Source organism: Triticum dicoccoides, chromosome 5B (assembly GCF_002162155.2).
Source record: "Triticum dicoccoides isolate Atlit2015 ecotype Zavitan chromosome 5B, WEW_v2.0, whole genome shotgun sequence".
Classification (NCBI taxonomy): domain Eukaryota; kingdom Viridiplantae; phylum Streptophyta; class Magnoliopsida; order Poales; family Poaceae; genus Triticum; species Triticum dicoccoides.
Genome location: NC_041389.1, coordinates 22928931 through 22941913, shown reverse-complemented (window position 1 = coordinate 22941913; position 12983 = coordinate 22928931). Strand labels below are relative to the sequence as shown.

The 12983-nt window shown below is 44.0% G+C and overlaps 3 protein-coding genes and 1 pseudogene across 3 annotated transcripts; 3 read left to right on the top strand and 1 right to left on the bottom strand.

Moving 5' to 3' along the window:
- Positions 1–625: 625 nt before the first annotated feature.
- Positions 626–1319, bottom strand: LOC119305052 (pectinesterase inhibitor 8-like). Its single transcript, XM_037581677.1, has one exon. The coding sequence runs from the start codon at positions 1263–1265 to the stop codon at positions 738–740; it is 528 nt and encodes a 175-aa protein (XP_037437574.1). The 5' UTR covers positions 1266–1319; the 3' UTR covers positions 626–737.
- An 838-nt stretch (positions 1320–2157) lies between these two features.
- On the top strand, positions 2158–3215 carry LOC119307129 (glutathione S-transferase 4-like). The gene is made up of 3 exons (XM_037583228.1): positions 2158–2337; positions 2446–2494; positions 2630–3215. Exons 1-3 carry the CDS (start codon positions 2188–2190, stop codon positions 3097–3099), a joined length of 669 nt encoding a protein of 222 aa, XP_037439125.1. The 5' UTR covers positions 2158–2187; the 3' UTR covers positions 3100–3215.
- A 1039-nt stretch (positions 3216–4254) lies between these two features.
- On the top strand, positions 4255–6458 carry LOC119307128. Its single transcript, XM_037583227.1, has 5 exons — positions 4255–4730; positions 4828–4893; positions 5003–5049; positions 5178–5849; positions 5991–6458. The coding sequence occupies exons 1-5, from the start codon at positions 4605–4607 to the stop codon at positions 6373–6375; spliced, it is 1296 nt and encodes a 431-aa protein (XP_037439124.1). The 5' UTR covers positions 4255–4604; the 3' UTR covers positions 6376–6458.
- A 768-nt stretch (positions 6459–7226) lies between these two features.
- Positions 7227–10957, top strand: LOC119308938 (annotated as a pseudogene).
- The last annotated feature ends 2026 nt before the right edge of the window (positions 10958–12983 follow it).

Sequence of the window (12983 nt, the reverse complement as noted above, 5' to 3'; positions counted from 1 at the left end):
GTTATTCTTCGAGTTCGAGTCGATTCGAGCCGAGTCACGAGCTACTTGTTTAGTTCGCGAGCTTCGAGCTTTTTTTCCAGCCCTAGATTTTATCATGAAAAATGAAACATTGTGATGACTACCACCATAAAAATATATTTTGGTTCGGTCCATTTGCATAATTATGTAGTACATTTAAGAACAAGAAAGACAACACTGCAAAGATAGACATTTTGGTAATGTTTATATATGTGCAATTATATAGTACATTTAAGATCGAGAACAATGCCAGAAATTGGGTCCCTGCCAGCCGGAAACACTTAAGTGCCATTATGTTGAGAGAGCGGTTTTTTTTGTATCGGTCTTTATTGGGTTTACCTCTTCTTTGCTCAACTCATCTTATTTTAGTGACATAAGTGTAGTCCATTGAAAGGGTATAAAACAATTCTTTGGCTACGTTACAAGCAAAATAAATATAGCACATTGAAAGGGTATAAGACAATTCTTTGGCTACGTTACAAGCAAAATAAATATAGCACATTGAAAGGGTGTGCGAAATTTAATGCGCGTTTTTTTTGAAAGAGCAGAAAGCAAATCAAGATGCATTGAGAACTCTATTAGGCATGTAATTAAACCCACAACTAACGAAAACATGTTTTATTCCTTGCGTGTACCTTACAAAGGTTCAGAGTAGTAATCGCTACAAGTTTGATCCGACCTCTAAACTCTGCCACGATTTGGATCCATGATGCTATTCATCACCTGATAAGGTTAGTGATGGCCGTGCAGACTATCGCTGTCTGCACGGAGTAGAGGCTACGTTGCTTGAGAGGCGACGGGACGGCGACCTTAACAAAGGCATCATCGCACTGGTGCGCCAGGGAGACGGCCTTTGCGGCCTCCTCCTTCCCCGCGGCGTAATTTCGGCCGTTGATCTCGTCGTAGGCTCCGGCAAACGTGAACTTCATGTTGTCGTACAGCCCCTGGCATTGCCCAAGGGTCACCTTCGTCTTGGCATCCATGCCCGGCTTCGCTAGTAGGCGCTCGATGTCGTGGATGGCGCCATAGGCGTTGTTGACGCCCATGTTAGCCGCTATCTTGGCCAGGCCCCATGTGTCTGCGTCGGAGCTCTGGTAGTGCTTGCTCAACTCCGACACGCAGAAGACGTAGTTGACATGCACGTCCTCGTCGGCCGCCGCCTTGCAGGTTGTTTCCACGGTCGCGTCGACACCGGCCAACATGAGAAGGATGGCGGCGGCGACCATAAGAGCCGCCGGTGGCCTCATGGATCTTGCTGGTTGTATGTGGATGGGGAGTGATGCTAAGATTGGGTAATTTTGTTTGCGCCGCACAATACCATTTGAAGAAAGCCTACAAGGATGTCTATTTATAGGCAGGGGCACCCTGAGGATGAGCACAACTATTTACAGGTTACAGCTATATCTCGGATATTTTTGTCAAATACTAATATTTATTTCATTTATTTAGGCTAGTAATTACGATATTAATTGTCAGTTACATCTTGTTTTTTTTCTTCTTCTAGAAATGTCAGTTACACATTGTAAAAATGGCTATGAATTACACAGTTTTTCCATGGATGGGCTTAAGCCCGACCCAAAAATCCTACGCCTGACCCCGGCCCAAATAAAATGGCAGTTTCCTATTATAATTGCAAAAAAAATGTGCTTCGACTGTAGTGTGCATTGTTTTTTAGCATCAGTACAGACACAAGTGTTTATATACACGCGCATACACTCATCCCTATGAACGCACACACGCACACCCTACCCCTATGAGCGCCTCCGAGAGATACCACTGTGGGTTGGGGATACAACTGTCCACCTAACCATCTCAATGGGTAGTTGAGATGGTTAGGTGGTGTTGGGTTCGCGGAGTGTGCATTGGTTGGTGGCGTGTTCACGTGGTTGGCTTCCTCAAATATATTTACTTGGCACGATGGACCAATTTTGCTCACCTACCATTGGATTGCGCTGCACACGCAAGCAGTGACGATCGGCGTCGCCTAAAAAACAGAAGTTTGACTGCATACAGGGAACCCCAATACTCCCAGCTAGAATATTGTTTTGGATTTGGATTGGACTGCCGGCGTGCTAAATGAACAACAGTGCTACTAGTGCTCGATGATGAAGTACATAAATGGACCCATAGCAGTGCACTGCAAACACAGAGGGAGAAGAAGAAGAAGGGATGGAGCCTATGAAGGTGTACGGCTGGGCGGTGTCGCCATGGATGGCGCGGGTCCTCGTCTCCCTGGAGGAGGCCGGCGCCGAGTACGAGCTCGTGCCCATGAGCCGCAACGGCGGCGACCACCGGCGGCCGGAGCACCTCGCCAGAAACGTACGTGTGCTCCGCTAAGCTTCTCCATACCTGGTTCATCTTTGCTACTTGAGCTCTGTTGGAAGCAAGAAACACTAACACTACTGTTCCCTTCCAACCATTCCGCAGCCCTTCGGTGAGATCCCGGTGCTCGAAGACGGCGGTCTGACGCTTTACCGTAAGCCTTCATGTTTTCTGTTTTATTTTTGATTCAGTAGGCATATTGTTTTTCTACCAATTATTAAGCAATTTGGTGGGCGTGATAAAAAAACCCGAGGGGTACTGATTTCTCTCCGCAATTTATTTTTTTGAGAATCCCGCGCCATTGCAAGGCATATTCTCCGCAAACACAAGCCCGGGCTTCTAGGAGCAGGCAGCCTCGAGGAGTCGGCGATGGTGGATGTATGGGTCGACGTGGATGCCCACCAGCTGGAGCCCGTACTCAAGCCCATCGTGTGGAACTGCATCATCAACCCGTTCGTCGGGAGGGACGTCGACCAGGGCCTCGTCGATGAGAGCGTCGAGAAGCTCAAGAAGCTGCTGGAGGTGTACGAGGTGAGACTGTCAAGCAACAAGTACTTGGCCGGGGATTTCGTCAGCTTCGCCGACCTCACCCATTTCTCCTTCATGCGCTACTTCATGGCGACGGAGCATGCGGTTGTGCTCGATGCGTATCCGCATGTGAAGGCATGGTGGGAGGCGCTGCTGGCAAGGCCATCGGTCAAGAAGGTGATAGCTGGCATGCCTCCGGATTTTGGATTCGGGAGCGGGAGAATACCATGATAAAGCATGCTTGTTTGTCTATGATGCTCTGATTATCTTTACTGAACCAACGGAAAATAAAGTAAGCAAGATATTTATGTGTAGGGCGTGGATATCAAATGGCTTGTTACACGAAACAGAGTTTTCCCCGCTTTCTATGTAAAATAAACATCACCGAACAATCCGATGCAAACTCACACCATCACAACACAATATACACACCCAAGCCTGGGACAAAGGCACTGAAATAGCAACACCACCCATACAACTCCAAGCAAATATCAAGTGTACAAGAAGCACTGCTAAGAAGTTGTCCAGGCACTCAAACGTGGACAAGCCACTGCAACGAGATGGAGCCGAGCATGACGAACCCTAGCCTCCAAGGCGGTGCCTTTAAGAAGGAAACAACACCGGAGCGCCACCGCCACCTCATCCAAAGATCACCCACCCCCCCTCCTTCCCCACCCCCCCGGAGAACCATGATGAACAATGAGTAAATGCGACGACGCCTTCAAGAAGGGGACGGCGCCAGAACGCCATCGCCGCCGGCTTGACAAGTCAGAACAAGTTTTCACCCCGGCCATTACTCATCAGCACCAAGACGTGGTATGGTCAACCGCACCACCGCCATTGAAAGCCATACCCCTTCCACCATGCTGCCCACATGGAAATGGTCGTCCAAAAGCGCCTGAGCTGGGTGCTCCGCCCACGAGCACCCACTAGTAGAAAAATGACCTAATGTTCAGCCCTTCAGTCCCGGTTTATAAATTAACCGGCACTAACGTGACCATTGGTGCCGGTTCTAATGGCTATGCATTAGTCCCGGTTCGTGTTGAACCTTTAGTACCGGTTCGTGGCACGAACCGGTACTAAAAGGGTGGTGGCAGGCTGACGCCAGGCCGGGGCCCCACGAGCCCCTTTAGTCCCGGTTTGTGACACGAACCGGGACTAAAGGTCTAACCTATAGTGCAGGTTTGCATCACAAACCGGGACAAAATGGGTCTGCCCTTTAGTCCCGATTCGTGTCTCAAACCGGGACTAAAGGTCCCATTTTCAAACTCTAACCCCAACCCCTGATCGCCTTTTCAGTTTTGTAAAAAGCAAAAGAAAATGATAAAAACTTTAAAAATTAAAATCCTTCGTCATGTAGTTATGTTACTACATCTACTAGTTAGGAAAATTAAAAAACTTAAATTTGGACATGTTTTGCAAAAAAAAGTGTTATGAAAATGTAAAACGACTATATCTTTTGCATACTATATGTTGTATTAGTACTGTTGGCTATGTACTAGTACTACTGTGCTTATCCCGATACCTTTTTGGTACTGTTATCCAAGCTTTGTTGCAAACTTGTAACTGCTAAAAATTTACGAGTCCCTTTTGATGCCTTCTGTATTTGATGGAGTTACTTTAGTTTTTCACAAATATGCTTCTAATAATAACTCCCATGTCCATGTTCTTTTCTTGCACCTGAATTGTATAATACTGCACAGTATTATTTTGTGTCATCCTAAACTTTGTTTTTCATGCGGATTCTGCAAATTTTCCATCTTTATCAGGATAATTCTGCACGCTGTTGGATCTTTGAAAAAAATCAACTTAAAGAAGCTCCCGTGCACACAAATTTCCCAGAGCTAAAAGAATCAATAGATGTAAAACTGCGACTCCTTGACTCCTTGTTGACCTTCGCCTTTCTCCTGAATGTGTGAGCTTGTATCATACTAACTGGTATATCAAATGTTCATGCAGCTCTCAGTAGTATCTCATCAATGCTTTGGTCTTACACTTGCACCTGGAGAAGTAATGATTGCTGTGGTATGCTGTAGGTTGTTCCTTAAATTTGACATATGTTGCTCAACTGCGAGTTTTGCACTTGAGCTTGTGTACATAAGCTACACCAATTGATGGATATTGTCTCTTTCAGGTCCGCAGCTTGGATCCAAATATGCTAGATCAGATGTATCAAGCCAGGTATTATTTATGAGCTTAGTATAGGAAGTACCGGAGCCTTGTAATAGAAAAATCTTCATGTATTGACTGCTTTGAGATAAAGGTTCATCAATTCATCATGGTAACATTTTGGTGAACAAAAACAACAGGACACAAAAGGCAGTGGTTGAGTTCATTTGGATTAGTGGTCAGTTCCTTGGCATTCCACTAAACAAGGACATTTATATCTCCAACAAACAATCTGCAAAGTCATCCGAGACTAACTTCTTATGGTGGGGTTCCAACATTCTTTGGTCACTGAAGAATTATGAAAAATGTGAAACCAGACTTGTCTTATGGGATGTCATAGCTGCTTTACAAGTGCTCATGAAATCCGCACCAGCATTTCTGGAGACACTAATGCATAAATGGGTCTCAGATTTGTTTTCAGATGACCAACAACGTGTTTCTATCGATACCCTGTGTCAGTGTAGAAAGGACATGATGTCCAATGTCAGCTCGCGGAAGCTACACCTGCTGAATATCATTTGTAGGAAAGTAATGCTTCGTGATCCTGCTGGAGAAAATGGTAATAGCACGTCAACTGATTTGTGGAGCAGTCTTCTGTTGAGCAGCGAAAGAGAGCTACGAGAGAGACTTGTGGCTTTCACTTTTGCTGCTGCCTTGAATCGAATGTCATATTTTCGCAAGGGCGCATGTGCTGAAAACATGTGGTTTCCTGTTGGTGTTGCCCAGATGCGTTCTTGGGTGTCTATGAACAGTGGAGGAGTGCATAATCAGCTCAGGTCTCTCAGTTCGACAATTAAACGTCTTGGAAGCAGGTATCCAGTTTTTACTAGATTTATTGTTCATCTACTCTATAAGCTGATTCCATTACTTCAAGGACCTAAAGTTTTGTCAGTTCATTGAACTGTAAAATTGGGCATTCAGTATATCTGCTTTAAATTGTTTTTCTGTTGCAGGATCATGTGTGAATACTCAGCTAAAGAAACCTGTGCCTATTGCTCCGCACCGGTTCACTTCGAGTCACCTGACATAGCCTTGTGTGGAAGTGTCGATCCTGCTATTGTTCCCACAGAAAGGCACAAGCTGTCAAGATGTGCAGCATCGATGCGCTTATGCTCTGTTCTGGAACCAACCTGGTACTGTGTATGTTGTGGAGGAATGGTTGATAAGCTTGTGCCCGAGACCTATTTCACCATGAAGACATCTCCCTTGTTGGATGCTGCCGATCCAGATGATGAATCGTCACTTTATTCAGCACCTGCTGTTCCTCGTTGCCCCTTCTGCGGCATACTGCTGCAGAGGTTGATGCCAGAGTTCCTGCTCTCCGTCTGCCCGGTATAGAAGCTAGTGGGACTTTTTTTGCTCAAGTGCACGTCGTCTCTTTTTGCATTATTGTGCGTTTGTTCTTTATTCCTAGAGGCTGCCAAAAAAGGATGGAAAGCAACGTCATCCTGTGTAAGTCCTGAATTTCTCTTATCTATATATGTTTGAATTATTGAGCTCCAAACACCCTTTTAACATGTGATTAGGAAGTTTCTACGGAATATGACCAGGAACAATATGAGCTTTGTCTTCCATACAGCATGCACATTATGTTACTCGACTTTTTAATAGGCCTGGCTTTTGGTTGATTATGCCACTGAGTTTCTTATAATGGTATTTCAGCGACAGTTGTTCTTGGGGAGATGCTTGTTTTGAATATTATGTTGGTCAGCGCGTGCAGTGGCATCTTTAGCTTCGGCAGAGATCGAGGAAGAGCCAGATAGTCTAAAGGCAAAAGGAAATGGTTCAATAGGAGACAGCAGTGCACAATCTTCATGTCCCATGTTGGAACATGACCCATAGTTGTCGTGTTAGACAAGAGGCTTCTAGGACTCGTAACTGATTAAGTGTTTTAGCATATGATGTTCACAAGATTACTTTACATTGCTGAGCCGTGAACATAAGAGTTCATGTGTCGATTTATAAGATTTTATAGGGTTTTCATGTCTTGATTTATAATGATTTGTCATTTTAGCTTTTGGTGAGGCTGTGCTCCTGCCGTTGCCCGTCAATTTTTCTTGGCAAAAGTAGTATGTGCTATAACATAGTAGTATATACAGAGGTGAGGCTGGGGCTGTGAAGTATATTTGTTCGATTTTGGAGGATCATAATCCACCATCTGCCGGGTACTATCTTATTTTGTGCTACTTATGCTGGAATGTTTAAAGCCTGCTCCGGTAACTAAATAGTGGCTGGTGACTCCTAACATCTAGTGTCTGGCCACTGAATTGTATGAACCTGGACAGTGGACACTAGGAAACATGACGTCACTCAAGGTACTTGATTTGTCAAACAACAATCTGAATAAAACTGGAAACCTTCAAAATCTTCTTAAAAACCTTCGCTATTTGATATAGTGTTGATGGAGGGGTTACTGCAATGCGCACATGAAAAGTTGCTGGAGCTGCATTTCACTGAAAATGATTTCATAGGGATCCTGCCAAATTTTATAGGGGAACTCAGTAGCTTGAGCATGCTTGACATGCCTAGAAACAATCTTGTCGGGCTTATCCGAAAAAGGCTTCCGCCCCCCCTTTATAAATAAGTCCATAACCAATACAAGTGGAGATACAAACACACACACCCTGCTGGGATACCAGCCAGGGTTTATGAATTTGGTGCATTTAACCATCCTGGATCTCAACGAGAATCAGCTCTACGAGAATGTAACAACTGAAAATTACTGCACTTACTGCTCTGACTTATTTGGACATAAGCGCAAGAACTTGATCGGAATTATACCGGCTGAGCTTGGAAAACTGAAGCATTTGGCTACCCTTTCTCTCGCGGACAAACACACACACAAAAAAAACTGGATCTATACCGAGGTTATGCATTCAACTAGCTTAACCATCCTCAGGCTCTCCAGTAATCACTTCAATGGAAGTTTACCCGCTGAATTAGGTTCTCTGAAGAATCTAGTTTTCCTGCAACTAAACAACAACCTTGGCAGTGTGATTATGGAAGAACATGTTGCAAACCTAATACATTAATGTTCATCAACTTGTCTTCCAATAATTTGAAGATTTTAGTGGATTCAGATTGGCGTTCCCCCTTTATGTCGCTACAATTTGCAAATTTTGCATCTTGCCAAATAGGTCCTCTCTTTCCAACTTGGCTTCAGCAGCTACGGGGAATATCTGAACTTGACATTAAAGCACTGTTTAGAGGACAAACTTATTGATTGGTTTTGGTATGCTTTCGGTTTTGGAGAGTGGTTTTTCAGCACCCGGGTGTCTAGGCACCCTCTTATCAGCATCGTCCGTACAGAAATGAGCTTCTCGTGATCTGCACAGTTCACAGAACTTTTGCAGTGCGTGAGATGTAATCACTCTGTATTAATCTATAGTGGGACCTCTCAGGCAGACCTTTTACAGAGTCTCACGTGAACCTGCTCCCTTCACCTGCACCTCTCTCCTAAAAAAGTTTCTCTCCCGTAGTCACATCAGATGCATGCAGCCTCCTCACAAGTTCTCTCTCATTTCTCACACATAGTTCTCTTACTCCCTCCGTTCCATAATATAGTGCCTATAAATTTTTGTAAAAGTCAAACGTTATAAACTTTGACCATATTTATAGGAAAAAATAGGTACATCTAGAATACCAAATGCACATTATTGGATACATCGTGAGTTATATTTTCAGGATGTACATGCTTGGTATTATAGATGTAGATAGTTTTCTCTATATACTTGGTCAAAGTTGACAAAGTTTGACTTTCATAAAAATCTATAGGCACTACATTGTAGAATGGAGGGAGTATTTTTTAGCCTGTCTCAACTTCTCAAGTCACACGCAACCTTCTCTTACTCAAAGTCAAAGTTGTGCTACTCCATTAAAAAAAGAAGTTTACTGCCTCACTGTTCCTTTCACTGGTTGGAGAAAAGGAATCTGTCCCACACTGCAGCATGCATTACTGTTAATGTACTTTGCAAAGTGCAGTGGTTGCAGAGAGAGAATGCTTTTTCTAATAGAGTGAGAGAGAATCTGCAAGTGTGCATGCGAGCGAAACAATGGAGAGAGATCATCCAGTCACGTCACGTGACAGAGAAACATCTTGTCAAACTTGTACTACATATTTTGGACAGCGGTCTGGGACCATTGCATGCCTCGAGCCTAACAAAAGCCTCCCTAATTACGCTGCTGCTGCTGGAAATCGACTGCAACTCGATAGAGCCTGGCACGAATCTTGTTGCCACTGGATAGACGAGATAGGAGGGTGCCGGGACTCCCGGGTGCCATCACACCTTTCTCTTTTGGTATACATTTTCACAGACAGCTCTTGACATCTCTAATAACCAAATAAGTGGCAGTTTGCCAATACATCTACTCCCTCCGTTTCTAAATACTCTATAAATCTTGGTAGAGATTCCACTAGATGGACTACATACGGAGCAAAATGGATGAATCTACACTTAAAATGCATCTATATACATCCGTATGTGGTTCATAGTGAAATCTTTACAAAGACTTATATTTAGGAACGGAGGGAGTAGATGGCATGTCTTTTAAAAGACTCTACCTAAGTTCAAACCGGCTCACTGGTTCAATGCCTTGGTTGCTGACAAATATCAAACATGTCGACATCTCCAACAATAACTATTCAGAACTAATACCTTCACATTTTGACGCTCCCCTGCTTCAAATGTTGCTTATCTATTCAAATCGAATTCGTGGGTACATTCTAGAATCTATTTGCAAATTGCAACAGTTATTGCGTCAAGATTTGTCGCACAATGTTTTGGCGGGTGAAATTCCACAATGTTTTGACATGCAAAAAATACAATTTCTTCTGTCCGGTAACAACAGAAAATTCCCGACATTTTTGCAGATTCACAGATTTGGAGTTATGGATCTTGCATGGAACAAATTGTATGGAAGATTGCATACATGGATAGGAGTATGGGGAAATTATGTTTGTACTTTGGACCACACTGCAATTTTTTCTGATAATATTCCAATCAACGTAGCAAGCCTTATATGTTCAAGGGAAAAAATTGCACTCTACACAAAATAGCGTCGCCCATGAAAATATGCTATTAGCGCGCTATTAGACATTGTATGCTGATCAATTTAGCGAGACAACTCTCTACACGCTATAACGTGCTATTAGCGGCAGTATAGCGCACTATTTTCTCCAGTGCTTATTTATCTTCAATGCTTGGATCTTTCATCCAACAATTTCTCTGGTGCAATACCTTGGCATCTATCAAACCTAACATCTATGACAAAGTTACAAAAGGAATTATTGTATATGACTAATGGACATATTGGAGGCATCGGAATTGACAGTTGTTCCAAGGTACCAATTGAGATGGGGGCTAGTCGCCTCAGAGAAATATTATCAGTAGTTACAAAAGGACAACAACTTGTATATGGTAGAACACCTGTATATTTTGTGAGCGTTGATTTATCCAATAACTCCTTGACTGGTGAAATTCCTACGGGGATCACTTCCCTTTTCACACTAATGAATTTGAATTTGCCATCGAAAAAATTGAGTGGGCATCCCAAACATGATTGGAGTTGTGCAGTCATTGGTATCTCTCGACCTCTCCCAGAATAACCTCTCCAGAGAAATCCCATTGAGCTTATCAAGTCTTACATCTTTGGAGGCCTTGAACCTGTCCTACCACAATTTGTGTGGAAGGATACCCTCTGGCCACTAACTTGACATCCTCGACGTTGACAAGTCGTCACTTATGTACATCGACATCAATGGACTTTGTGATGTGGGCCTCTCAATAATTGTCTAGGAAATAGTTCTTTTGTCATCCATGGTGATCTTAGAAGCACACTAGTAGAAAACGGGTCACCAGTCTCGGTTCCAGTGGCCTTTAGTCCCAGTTCAGCAATCGGGACTAAACGCCCCCATTTTTAGTCCAGGTTGTCTTACGAACCGGGACTAAGGGCTCCACGTGGCCGCTGCAGGGTGCCCAGGGAGAAGGACCTTTAGTCCTGGTTGGTAACATCACCCGGAACTAAAAGACAGCCACGCGTCAGCACCTGCCAAGCGCTGGGTTTTTTGTTTTTGTGGATGGAGGTGTTATGGGTTTTGGAGGGTTCAGGGGTTTCATATTGTGTTTTCCCCTTTTCTTTTTGTGTTTACCTTTCAATTATTTTACATTTAGGGTTTCATTTTTATTTTATGTTTTCCATTCAACTCGACTCTAGCTACTACATATCGCAATGATGGAACCTTTGCACAACATCATCATGAACATATATATAAAGAAGTGACCTCTCTTTCAGCGTGCTTGGTCGAACAAAAAGTTTTCGTATATCTATTCGACGCTACTATATATAGTACACGATCATGCATATATACAATATAACATCTCTTACGATCCCTAACATCATCTACCAAAATCGCATTGCAATTCTCGATGGTATTCTCCGTATGTAGGTATGGCGTGGTCACCAAAGAATCCGGTCAATTCCTCCTAAATTCCTCGTATGTGATCATTTGGTAGGAGTTCGTCCTGCTTCCGCCAGATCTAATTTAAAGAAGGGGGTCGATAAGTAAGAGTATCGAACCCAACGAGGAGCAGAAGAAAATGACAAGTGGTTTTCAGTAAGGTAATGTCTGCAAGTGCTGAAATTGTAAGTAATAGAGTAGTTTGATAGCAAGATAATTTGTAACGAGCAAGTAACGGTAATGGTAAAAAAAGTGCAGCAAGGTAGCCCAATCCTTTTTAGGCAAAGGACAGGCCAAAACGGTCTCCTATAATAAGCCAAACGTTCTTGAGGGTACATGGAAATTTCATCTAGTCACTTTCATCATGTTTGTTCGATTTGTTTTTGCTACTTTGATAATTTGATTTGTGCTTAGGTGTTGTTCTTACTTGAACAAACCTCCTACTTATGATTAAGCCCCTCGCAAACATCCACAAGTAAGAACAACACCTAAGCACCGATCCACACCTACTTCTGTCAGCTCAATGGACTCCAGATATACCACAAGGTGAAGTGGATTGATATCTCCTTCCATAAGGACCACTAGGGTCTTGATATTTTGGTATCCCAACACATGAATGTGGCGCTTGTGTTGAGATAGGTGTGGAAGATCCTTACAGATGAAGAGGGCTTAGAGCATCCCCAACAGCAACCCTAAAATGCAGTTGTGCCCCAAAAACCAATATTTGGGACCCAAAAAACGCCTCCAACCGTATACGACGCCCAGATTTTTTCAGGTTTTGTCAAAAAAAATCTACAAGTGATGCAAATATACATCACCACTAGCAGCGAACCAAAGCCAAAAGGGCTGCAGGGGGAACCCCAACCGCCCTAAGCGAAAGTTTCAGCCACCGACCCGCCTACCACCACGACTGTCGCGGGCCACCGATAACACATGGAAGGCATCTTCGATGCCATGCCGACAGCACCAGCCTCCCCGCTACTCCCACCGCACCCACAACCATCCCTCCCGTGGTTCCCACTGGCGGTGGCAACAAGCCAAAGGCCGTTCGCTGCCACGAACTGCCGCGGTGTCTGGCGAGGATGCGGCTAAGGACCCCTCCATCGCCGCTAAGGCTCCCCCATAGGTGAAGAAGCTCACAAGGAAGAGGACCAGCAAGATCAATCGACCATGGACGTTACTCGCGAGACGAAGAACAAGGCGACAAGGGTGACGGCCCTGTCGCCGCCTATCCCTTCCATGGCGTCAATGGCTCCCCCGAAACCGCCTAGGTCCTTTCCCCTCCCCTCCCACCCCCTTCGCCACAACAGTTCGCATCCCCAACGTGACCGGTGAAATGACCAGGAGGTAAACATTTTTTTTCATTTTTCAATTGATTTTCACAGGATTTCACATTTTTGTGATGTGATGTGATGTGATGTGATTTGTGTGTGTGTGTGTATGTGTGTGTGTGTGTGTGTGTGTGTGTGTGTGTTTTCTACAAATTTTA